General features: G+C 36.7%; 1 protein-coding gene across 1 annotated transcript in view; it reads left to right on the top strand.

The window, feature by feature from the left end:
* The window catches only part of LOC135693811 (intermembrane lipid transfer protein VPS13B), a 30666-nt gene that overhangs the window by 6493 nt on the left and 11602 nt on the right, over positions 1-12571 (top strand). The window contains exons 9-22 of the mRNA XM_065212383.2: positions 1235-1414; positions 1821-2009; positions 2531-2682; positions 3622-3673; positions 4262-4791; positions 5950-6195; positions 6597-6814; positions 7234-8094; positions 8354-8456; positions 8929-9003; positions 9416-10452; positions 10882-11120; positions 11383-11555; positions 12021-12220. Of these exons, the coding sequence (XP_065068455.2) occupies positions 1235-1414; positions 1821-2009; positions 2531-2682; positions 3622-3673; positions 4262-4791; positions 5950-6195; positions 6597-6814; positions 7234-8094; positions 8354-8456; positions 8929-9003; positions 9416-10452; positions 10882-11120; positions 11383-11555; positions 12021-12220 (4255 nt within the window). The remainder of the gene's footprint in view (positions 1-1234; positions 1415-1820; positions 2010-2530; positions 2683-3621; positions 3674-4261; positions 4792-5949; positions 6196-6596; positions 6815-7233; positions 8095-8353; positions 8457-8928; positions 9004-9415; positions 10453-10881; positions 11121-11382; positions 11556-12020; positions 12221-12571) is intronic.

Genomic DNA, 12571 nt, shown 5'->3' with positions numbered 1-12571 from the left:
AGATTGAAATTTTCACTCATGTTCAATATTTCCATTAATATCCTGGGAGTGGGGGGATGCATTTTCACCATTTTGTTGCTTTTAATATTTTTAATCAATGATATAAGCTTTTTTGTAAACCTTCACTTTTTGATGATATTGGCAATAACATTTTTTGGAAATGGTTTTTTGAATGAAAGCATTCATAAATATATGTTTTGGATCATGCATTGGTTTCATTACAGCCAGATAGTATTACTAAACACAATGCTTATTTTTGTTGCTAAGTAGGATATTGCCAGATAGTCAATTGTTCAAAAGTTCAGTTGTTTAATGTACATTTGCAATGTACTTTCATTAAATTAAACTTTTGTACTTTCATTAGAAGCCTTAGCCTTGACATTTTGCTTTTCATTTTGCTAAAAAATCCACCTGTTTGGTTCTACACCTCTTGTTCTGTTGTCTTCTTATTCTTCATTTTGAAAAAAGCAAACATTTTACAACATACTTAAAGCTTTTTCGTCTGACACTCCTCAGAGCATAAAACGTCAGAATAGGTTCCGAAAAAACACGTTTGAAAAATATATACCCAGTTGTGGATCGAAATAGGCCAATCAGAAAAACGCAAGCACAAGACCGGTATAGTTGACCAATCAGTGCCGTGAGCCTAAAGAAAAATTACCAATGGAGTCCAAGAGAGAAAACGAACTCCTTTTGTCTACACAATGCCCCTCAAAGAGAACAGCCTCCTCGATCTTGTAGGTCTAGAAACACTGTTAAAACAAGTGATTCTGCCATTGGTCAACATCTTTTAGACAACCCAGATTGTGCAAAACTCTATAATGACGACATGTTTCGGATAATTGGCAGAGCCCGGTCGTCCTTCCATCTAGCAGTTTTGGAGTCAATCTACATAAAAACGAAAAAGCCGCCATTGTGTAGACAAAAGGAGTTCGTTTTCTCTCTTGGACTCCATTGGTAATTTTTCTTTAGGCTCGCGGCACTGATTGGTCAACTATACCGGTCTTGTGCTTGCGTTTTTCTGATTGGCCTATTTCGATCCACAACTGGGTATATATTTTTCAAACGTGTTTTTTCGGAACCTATTCTGACGTTTTATGCTCTGAGGAGTGTCAGACGAAAAAGCTTTAAGTATGTTGTAAAATGTTTGCTTTTTTCAAAGCCATTTTCAAATTCTGTACCGCAAAAAAATTGTTCATATTCTCCATTTGAAAGAAGACTGCATTTTTTGTAGATAAAGGCGTTCCAACTAACACTGCTGTAATGTATGGACCTTTAAACACGGCTGGCGTTAGCAGTGTGCAATCGTTTCTTGATCAAAATAACAAGAGCCTCCAAGACATACCAAATGTGACTCTGTTGCAGTTTAAAGCACAATTACCTTCCAATGAAAATCAAGGCTCAACCAAAAAAGGTATGTTGAAGCGTACGGTTTGTTAGGAGAACGAATTGCACCTGTTTGCTTACTGTAAGCACATTAGCACACTATACTTGTCAGAAACCATGCAAAACCGTAATACTATATCCGTATCTACTTCTTATGCTCATGGCTAACTATTTTGTGATATCAGGATATTTTACTTTGTATCGTTAACCAATTCATATGCTTGGTTTATACTTTGCAGCTTTATTCCATTAGGCCTACCTTAAACTTATTTCCTACTACCATTCTAACGTTTTATACACCTAAAACTCGCCAGACCAAAACACTTTAGACAACAATTTTTTAGTGGAGCTTCATGCAATCCTGAAATTTTGTGCCAAAAAATCATCTATGCATGATTCTAATCTAAAGAACTCCTTTTCTTTTTACATCTTAGAAGCTGCAGTATTTTTATTGCAAATGAAAGGTATCGCTCTACTTGTAACTCAATCACTTCTCGACTGGACTGACTATAAACCGTCCTCTATTCCAAGAAAGCGAACACGTGGGATTGAAAAGAGACCATCACGTATCATGTCTCGAAGCATGTCGGCCAGCACTCCAAAGAAAAAATCCTATACTCGACGTGAGTTTTAAGCTTCTTTTTTCTTAAACAAAAACATCAGGCAAAAAATCAGGCTTGAATTTAATTTAGCCCTGAAAATCACAGAATGCAATATAATTTATGCGATCTACTATCCACGCTTCGACGTATAAAACAGGAAAGTTTTAAAGTACAACGTTTAGTTTCACGCTTAATATCTACTGACCAACCATCTAAATTGCTATTCCGAGTTTCTCGTTTAATGTGATCATCGACATTTGGTGGCTTGTCTTCAGCTCTCCACTTTGAGCAGCTCTAACTACACGGTGTAGAGAACACTTCAATATACTGGTTTACAGTCATCTTCATTCTTGTACCACTTGCAAGAGTCATGTATTTTTTGTTAATGGATGTTTTTTAGTGTATAGAGCCTTATGATCTTCTACAGAAAACAGTCGCTACAATAACATACTTCAACCAAGGCTCTAATTTCTAGCAATCATATTTCAATATCACATGTCAATTTCAAACATTGCCCTTCTCTAAATTTTCCTTTTTAAAAGTGTTTGGAAATTCTCCTTCCAAAACGTCAAAAGAGCTCCTCGACCAGCGGGACAAGAAACAGGAAGAAAGAAGGCAACATCAAGATATCAAAACAAATGAGGAGAGTCTCATATCGTACACCATGGAAATAATGAAATCGCTTGTTTTGAAGGTTAGAAATCTATATTCATTTTCAGAATGTAAGCTTAATTTTATTTTTATAGCAGTTGGTGCAATACAGATCCCCATTGTTGTGACAGAGTCGTTGGACCGGCATTGTTCTCTCTCAAATAGGTGCAGAATATCTTATATTTCATATTTTTATATTGATTCTTTTAAGGAGCTATATAGCTATTGTCAGCTGAGATTGGCTGACTAAGATCGAGCTAGATCGAGCTCGAGAGTTGAGTAACGATATGCTTTGTCTATGATATGCATAAGATTTTTTAAACCGTGCTGTATTAAAGAAAATCAGGCTGTGTATGAAGTCTTCTGATTGCGCTTAAACTGGAAACTTATAAGTGATAATAATCATTTTTATAGAAAGTCTCTATCATAGGCGTTTTTTTCTAAAGATAGTTTTTTTTAAGAAGCGTTTCAAATGCTTTCAAGAAACGTTTCAGTCTTTGTAGAAAAGTGAAAATTTTTGTAGAAACTAAAATAGAGGTCTAAATGGTAACGTCACCAAAACCTATTTTTAGAATTTTTGAATTTTTACCACATAACATAAAAAATCACCATTAAATACTTCCAAATATGCAAAATTAGTGACATTTGTCTAAAATCAGTTGAGATATCGCCAATGAAAGTTTGCTAATGAATCCCTGTTACTTTTGCTCTGTTCATAAAGTTATGAACAGAGACCAAAATAAAGAGGTTTGATGGGGAAAGAGAGCCAATTCACATGTGGCCAAGTCTCAGCCAATCCGTAACGCATTTGACTGATTTTGCATATTTAAAGGTATTTCATGATGCTCTTTCAGGCTATATGATCCAAATTCAAAAATTTTTAAAAAAGATTTTTGTGAAGTCATCCCTTTAAACTCTATAGATCATTTTGACGATTTATAGTTTATAGACTATAGACTGATTTAGGTTTTCTCTTTACCAGGTGGACCTTGAGTCTATTGCTGTTTTTATGCCTGTTGGATCATCGAAACATGGTAAGCATTGATTCTTGTTTGTCTTTGATTAATTTGCTTCTCTAAAGATTTTATGCTTCCATAATGCTTCCTGTCAGCAATTTTTAATCAACATGACCAGCAAGCTGTCTTTATGACGTTTATGTCCATTTACGTTTCATTTCGCTGTGCTAAAATATTTCGAATATATGTCAAAACTCTAGAAACTTTTTAGCCTTATAAGGTATCAAGAGTACCGTTTTCTTATGAGCTTTTTTTCTGAAACTTTCCATACTTTGCAACCGTCTCTTTGCAATTTTGCCTTTTGGTTTTCTGAGGTTAAGGACCCAATAAATTTTATTCTTTGCGTTAAAAATTTTGCCGACTTAAAACGAAGAAATTGGATGAATTTGTGAATTTCTAGTGCTCTAGCTCCAAGGGCTAGCTTTTGTCTACAGTTCAAGCTGTTCTTGTGAAGGCTATCAGTGGCTGGAGTAGGGTAGCTTCCAGCCTAAGTCAAGTAATGATTACAACACAAGAAAAACGTTTTAACAATCGTAAATCTGTCTTTTTTCCATTTTGTGGCTCCAAATTTAAACTCTATATAATTGAAAGACATTTTTCCAAAAGGGTTTGAAACTACTAACCCAGACTACAACATACCATCGGCATTGAAAGCAGCCTGCCAGTTGCGGTCTCGCATCTTTCTCGATACACTTGTGGTCACCCTTCCAAGCATCAAAATAAACAGTTCAAACACGAAAGATATTGACATGTCAGGCGATATTCCAATCTTGCAGCACTCAGACGAGCTTCAAGAGCATTCCCTACCATGGGCATTAAATGGTCACGGGTTTTCAGTTTACATCCTCACAGCAGAGACTCTGGCATCAAGACCAGATTTTGAAGCATGTTATATGTGGCATCCAGCACCGTGGACTATGTTCCTCGCAGCGGCTCATACGAATCCTAAGACACCTGAGGGCCTTAAAAAACCCTTTCTATTCTTGCAAGATTCATTGACAATGGTAGGCATAAAACCTGTTGCAAAGAGCCCTCGTGCAAATTATGGTAGCATAAAGGACAAAAACCAGCAGTCCCTTGGCTTCTGTGTCCATATTGATTTGTCTTCAGTGTCTATTGGAATATCAAGAAAGCAGGTTGGTACCATTGCAAGGTTTTTATAATTTGTGCCTAGTGGTAAAACCCATTCTAATTTATAAGCTAGTTCGTTTGGTCATCTTGACCGAATTAAGTGATCAATAAAGGCGTGTTTCCACTTTATTCGCTCTGGTCGCGCGACTGAGCGAATGCACATTGGGGTATGCGCAAATAGAACTTCCTCATTCGCTGCGAATGCGCGACCATTCGCTGAGTAGTTCAACTCAGTTGAACTACTGGGCGACTGGTCGCGTTCGATTCGCTGACTTGTTGATTCGATTTCGCCAAGTCACGCAACCAGAGCGAATCAAGTGTAAACCGGCCTTAAATCGGCTTCAAAGGCCTTATTAATTCCGATGACTGCTTTACCTCGACAACTTTTACTTGTTTTTTTATCCTGCCAAGAAATTTGTAAAGCTGAGTTTATAACCGAAGATACAAAAAAGTGATTAAATCCTGAAAACTCTGCCAAAAGCGGAATCCTAAAATGAAGGCTCAGTGAAAGTAAACCTTTGGTTGAGAGAGGAAATTTAGCATAATTTCCTTAAAGTCATACTAACAATTCCAGCAGGAGAGTCCTTTACTGTTTCAGTAACTAAAATCGCATGAAGCAACCTACATATATAAAATATCGTTTAGGTTTTTAAATTTTCTAAATGAATAAATGATTATCGTCACCTTCCGAATCTGTTATCTGAATAATTAACATCATTAAGTGAGCAAAGTTGAGTGTAAGAAGTTGATACCTTTCCTTTGTATTCTTTTACGTTTAGTAAACACTCTTGATTCTTTTATTTCAAGCTTTTTGTCTCAATGTGTTTATGAAATCATTTTGGTCAAAAATCATACAACGATATGATATCTCTTTATCTACTATTTCCAGTTTTTATTTTATCAAATGTACATAAATTAAACCCGAAACAACTTGGAAGAACCAAAAACAAATAAATCTTTTTATGTTTTAGATGTTTAATTTCACATTAAATAGACACATTCAGCGTGATTGGGAAGAATTGGAGTTAATTGGTCGGATTTAAAAGCTCTATTAATCTTGCATAACTTTATCTTTCTCAGCTCTGTGAAGAAATATCTGAATTTTCAATACAAATTTGTCTTATGAAGACTTTTCTACTTTATTTAGTTTTTATTTCTTTTAGATGAGTGTGATTCTTTCGCTCCTGCCGCGATTTAAAAAGGTCATCGAAAACTTGAGCAGCAAAAAGACAAATGAGGATCTCGGTAGAAGAATCGTCAGTGATGACGTCATAAACGATGAAACGAAATCAAACCGCTCAGCCGGCAAAGATCTAGATCGTCGTTCCGTGTCCACAGCATCAACAGCAGACCAGCCGGATGTTCTTAGTGTTTCTACAGAGACTTCAATTTCCGGCTTGGGCTTTAAAGTAATTATTGAGTATTCATATATCTTCTTTCCACGACACTTTTCACATCGGCTGAATCCAGGTTGAACCCAACCCGAGTTTCTTTGTCATCATGCCAATCGGTGACCCCTGTCCGGTCCAGGCTAAGAAAATCAAGCTTCAGGGTCTGAACTGTTTGAATTGCTGATTTTGAAATTTAATGCAAGATCTGTACAGATATCGTTTCTATATTTTTTACTCTCTGATAATTTCAAAATGAGTTGAACAGAGTATATCCTAATGAGACCAATGAGACTAGTTCAAAATGAGACACTATAGAGTATATCCTATATCCTCACAAAATATATGTTGAATTGCTTATTTGGTAATCTCCTTTTTAATCCAAATAAAATTACCTGACAAAGCATTGAAATATTTTCAAGGAATCGCAAGACAATTTGGTTGTATCATTGTGGTTGCAATGGATCGTTCCAAGAATGTCAGTCACTTTGTATGGTGAGCCTTCACACTTCACAGCTAAATCTTGGTACAAAATACCTCTTCAACTGGAGGACCTTAGTTTCGCCTTCGATTATCAAATGAATGAGATTCAAATAACAAGCAAGGTTGGATCAGTTTCTGCCAAGAGCTATTTCCTAAGGTAACTGACTTTATTACACTTAAATCAATTTCTGCCTATTTTTCTTCCGATCTTAAAAGGACCACAATCTCCTGTTTTTTGCATAAAAAGCTTGCATTTTATCCTTCATTTCTATGCCAAACTTTTCTTTTATGTTATTCCTTAATATTACCACTATTTATTTCCTGGTTATTTTACGTTTATAGAAGACAGTCAGTGGAAGAGTGCGAACCGCTTTTCTGTGAATCAAAGCCAACAGTGCCATTAGCTGGACATTGTTTTGATTTGTTCATCCTTTGATGTCATACCTTTCTACTCTGAATTGTACTTTGATGCTTTTCTTGTTTACTCGGCTCCGTCTCTTTGTTTTCTACTTCTTTAGTTTTTTTTCAATTCGGTCTTGAACACTTTTTTTGGCTGAAGTATTGGCTCTTTTTTAGGCAAGGTGGTAGTGAATGGTTGCCTGATGAATTTGGAGGCATTCTCTTTTCCTGCAAAGATATAATCAGTCACAACCTAGACATTCAACCTCCGGGGCGGAAATCAAGCCTGGGGTCTTTTCTAACTGTGACGTATACCAGAAAGCCTCTTTCTGATGAAAGGGTTAGACACGATTCAGTTCGATCAGAGGCTGCTATACTGCCAAATGCTCAAGATGTTGATGAAAAATCACATGCAAGTGACAGATCACCAAGATACGTCATTTGCGACGGTGCTGCCATTCTGCAGTCATTCCATGTAACCATGCAAGCATTCGACGTCTTATTGGTCACTGACCCGGTTGTAAATATAGCTGAGAGCTTTCTAGCTTTGAACAATATCACTGCTAAAGACACTTCTCTGAAGCCAGCTAAATTGATGGCAAGCAAAGAGGATACAGCACGAGAAGGTACCTTCCAGCCACTACCACAACTAGATGTTGATTGTAAGGGAATCCGAGTTATAGTCCCTTTGCGAGATTCAATGCTACATTCTGAATCAAGTGAGAGAAAAAGCAGCCACCTAGACGAAAACGTCTTTATATTTCAAGTTCGTTCTGGTGTGATAAAGCCAGACCCAGTAAACAGAATATCGTCGACTGTCTTGCATAAAGAGTGGTATCGCACTCTTCGGCGACATCAACGTGAAAATGGAAGGCGAACAAAAGCATGGCATATGCAGTACAAGGTTGATTTCAATGGAATCAGCGCTTGGACTGGGAATTGGAATGATCTAGTGAAGAGCCTGGAGACGCCAGAGACAGAGCTCTCGGTAAACGCAGACGGACAAAACCCTGCATTGGAATGGAACTATAAGATGATGTAAGATCGGTGATTCCTTTAATAAGATGATTCTGAATTAGAACATGTAGATGTTCCATTAGCAGTAACATTTTTTGAAAAGCTAAGATATGATTGGAAACTTCAAGTACTTTGTAGCTGTGGCTATATATAATGTGAATGATTAAGCCATATCGATTTAAAACAACGCTCCTTGCTCCAAGTTCGTTTCATTCCTTTTTTTGCTTTGATTGATTTTTGCACAATCTGTTTTATTATCAGCCGTTTTCTTCTACTGTAGAACTGAAAGACCGCCTGTCAAGCTCAGTCCAATGCTTCAAGAATTCGATTGTCGATCTGTCATTTCTCCTGCCATTCAGGTTACAAAGAAAAGCACAAATGAGGTATTGCTCTAATTAGTTGCCTTTTTGCACAGTCTTGCAATTTCATGACTAATGAACAAATTTCAAGAAAAGAGAGATGTCAAAATATTGCTTCGACAAGACGTCACATCACATAGGATGTACAAACTGCTGCAGTTCCTTATTTAATGAAGTCAGTCACTATTAGTATTAACCAATTTTATGGAGTGGAAGGACAAGCAAATTACACTTTCAGCCTCTAAATGATAAAGATGCGCAATTCTCACGTGATCCTCTTTTCAGCAAACCAAAAAAATCTATTTCTTAAGAAGAATGACGTGTTTTCTTTTAAGTTCAGATTCAGGAATCATTTTATCGTATTGTTTAATATACAGAAAGCCAATTGACGAGACGATATCCTTTTTCGCTTGCTAAGGTGTTGATGGTCTTCCTTGTCTTCCAGTTCCTGTTCTGACGACCATTTTCTCTCATCATAATGCTATCTTTTTTGCAGATCATTAATGTTTGCACTACGGCAATGGAGATAAATTTCCCGAAAGAAATCATTGCACACTGTAATCCACGGCAGGTATGTCTTCAAGCAATTTTTTTCTGCACAAACTTTTACAAAAGCTTGGTTTCCACTTTGATTTAATATTAATTAATTTAAGATACTTCTGTGATCTGAAAAACTGAGTTCGTGCTTGGGTTAAATTTGCAGTTAGCTCACAGTATATCATGCTGTTTCACGCTATCTCAGTCAAACTTAAAATTGTATCATGAGTTGATTTGCAATATAACTCAAGATCATCTCACGTTAACTCATATTGGAAGCCAAGTCTTTAAGTTTGACGATAAGAGAAGATTCTTTTTCTCATAAAAGGTTTTGTTAAAGTGAAAGAAGTACTTTGCATAGACTAATTCACACTGTCTTAAATACGAATAATTCATCAAGAAAGTTTTGCTATTTGCATTTGAATGTTTTTCTTATCTTCCTTCAGGTGAAATTAATGGTAAATGTCTCTGAGCAAACCTCCTTGTCACTTAGAAATCTTGAAGCAAACAGAACCAGAATTGACAACGTTTCTAAATTTGAGACGTGCAAAAGTCCAGATGTCCTTGATAGTGGAATTTCCAGTGATCAGTCAATTAAATGCATAAGCACTTCAAGAAGTACTCAAGACGCTACAAGCCCAGTGGTTGAAAAGACTTGGAACGACGAAAATGGGACACCGCTCGAGCTTTTCCTTAGCATTTCAAAGGTCTCTATATCTCTTCATGTAGCACACTACAGTAGTGATCCAACTTCCCTGAAGGACGGGGAATCTTTTAGGCCGATATGCTACATGGAACTGGTTCAGCCAACTCTCAGCGTAGCATACTTTAGCGTACAGAATTCTTTTGAATTGAATGTTTTTGATGTTCTGGTAGCCATTGCACGTGAGAACAAAACGACTGAAGTGTTACCTGAACGCCCAATATTTGATAGTGTGGTGCTGAGCACAAGCAAAGGAAAGCGTAATCAAAAGACTGGACTGTATCCATCTGTCCTCATGTTGACGGTGACAAAAGGCAAATCAAGTGATCTCAAATTGATAATCGATCGGCCGTTGCAATTTGACATCTTTTTTGAAATGACTGATGTTCTAAATATGTTCTTGAGAGAGCTAGAACTGAATCAGAAGTCCAGTCCAACACCAGAGCCTGACATTGAATTTGCTCAGAAGACCAAAAGAGTTATCACCCACCAGCCCATAACCATAGCAACGCTGTCTGCTCAGACAAACAGGATTCTTGTTTTTCTTTCAACTCATGCTGAATGCCAACTAGCTACAGGAGTAAGGTCGCTTTATGCTGTCTGTGACGTCACTAAAGGTCCCGGAAATCGATCAGGCTGTTCATTCAAGTTTGATTTCGAATGCTTTGAAATAAATTTGCTGCGTCACCATAGACTTTGCCCTTTGCTGCTGCCTTGCATCTTTAATGTTGAGGGAGAAGCAGAATTTAACAGTCAGGACAAACGTAACGAGCAAAACCGGTGTGTTTTCTATTATCGCCTGTTGGTTGATTACCCGATTAGAAATAGTATAATTTCGTTTAGGAAAAGTGTTTGCTTTTAGATGGCTACTATGCCGGTTATTAAGACGATAAGGAGAACCTATTTGTTAGAATGTAATGTTCCTTTTTGTTTAACAATAATAGAAAGTTTAAGCTTGGTATCTAAAGATAGAGGTACCACTTACACGAATGCTGATAACTGATGTTTAGTAGGCAGAACTTCAAACCTGAGTGCCAGAGCTAAGAATATTTGATATATTGTTTCTTGTCAGTCTTTATGTATATTTATTTCGTTTTTTATTTTATTGAATGCTCTTCTGGGCGATGTTTTGGTCAATTACAATTCAAGCCTCTTCTTCTTGCCAGAATGGTAGATAAATTTACATTAATGAACATACTTGTTTGCTAGCAATGGCACGTCAAGAACAATATTGTCTTTCAAAAGTGGATTGGTGCGTTTCCAAGTAAGCCAGCTCCACTTAGAGTGCATTCAGCAGCTTGTGTCTTCATTTGAAGAAAATGCCGAAAACAACAAAGATTCCACGCAGTCAGTTATTGAACCATCTAGTGAAAATGGGAAGCAATCCTTTGTTGACATTAGCCTGGACGACCTCAGGACGGGCAACTTCAAATACGTCACTTATGCTGGTAAATTCTACCTTTTAATGAGTTAAATATACCAACTAAAGTGCTGTGACGATCGTGAACTAGTATCGAGAAAGCAAGCCTAGCCGGCCTAAAATCTATTAGCCTAAAATGATGAAATCTTCGCAATACTTCTGCTTGTTTTGAATCCAGGTTTTTATCAAAGGAGCATTTTTCACACTGTATTTTGAACTTCTGTAAAGACAACGTCGTTTGATCTAATGTAGAAGATTCTTCATTTGAAATGTTTTTTTTTCTTTACTAGGCCAAGAACAATCTCGACCGTTGTGCAATCAAATTATGTTTTCTGAAGAAGATACTGAACGACCACCAACGATGACATGGCGCTATCCAGAGCCTCGATTTCTAAAGGAGGTTACGATCTATCCCTTGCCTTTTCATGTTGACGAAATAATGCATGGTGATGAATTAGCCGAGGTAAAAATAGATTTTTAGGTATTTTCTTATTCTTTTTAAGATATTCATAGTTTTTGTGTTTATGTGATATATTTAAAAATCATATCTTTTCTCGGACATGTTATGAGAAGAAACAGCGTGCAGAACTTGATAATAACTGGAAAAACGGAAGCTACAAAGCAAGAGGCTGACAAAGACAAACGTATTTACAAAACCTGCAGAACTGAACTAATCCAAGGGAAACGTTGTGTTGCATTCTACCAAAGAAAGAAATTGTTTGAGAGACATGATTGTCAACGTGCTGAAAGGCACAATAAAACATGAAGAAGAAGAATCTTATAATCTGCCGCAATGTTTTCTTCGTATAGCCTTACTGCATAAAGCTTTTTATTATATCAACAAACATGACATAACTGCCTTTGCACTAGTTAAACTTACATAATACTATCTATCACATCACCTAACATCGATCGTTTTCTTTTTAAGATTCCATGTGTCATTCGTTACTGGGACCAGTTAGAGCAAGACTTTGTCACCTATAGACACTTTTTCCTGTCGCAGAACAAATCAGAGATTCTGTCCTTCCCAGATCCCGTTCTTAGCACACCGGAAGTAAACAATGTTGCGTCTGAAGAATGGCAAATCGTTGTTGATGTTGCAATTGAATCTGAGACAGAGGAGAGAAGGTAACTTTAAGCTGCTCATTTTCTCATGAATGATCATGCCATTATACAGGTTAATTTTGAAATTAACAACGGCAACTGGTTGACTAAGTAAGCTGTAATTAATCTGGTTAAATGAATTTCAATCAATTCTAATCGGTCATTTACATCTCATCATGAAACTATGATTGAATAAGTTATTTCAATCTTTTAGGTGTCGGCAAATATTTGTGATAGCAAATTTCATATATATGTCCAACTTTGCTAACATTACTGTAAATTACATTGCATGGTTTTCTATCAACCTTTTCCAATGAGCTGTTATCAAAAATAAAACACAAATACATAATTATAGAATGTCTAGGATATGTAGTG

This window comes from Rhopilema esculentum, chromosome 11 (assembly GCF_057945365.1).
Source record: "Rhopilema esculentum isolate cy_ngs chromosome 11, ASM5794536v1, whole genome shotgun sequence".
Taxonomy (NCBI): Eukaryota; Metazoa; Cnidaria; class Scyphozoa; order Rhizostomeae; family Rhizostomatidae; genus Rhopilema; species Rhopilema esculentum.
Note: the sequence above shows the minus strand (reverse complement) of the source record. Positions and strands in the feature narration are given on the sequence as shown.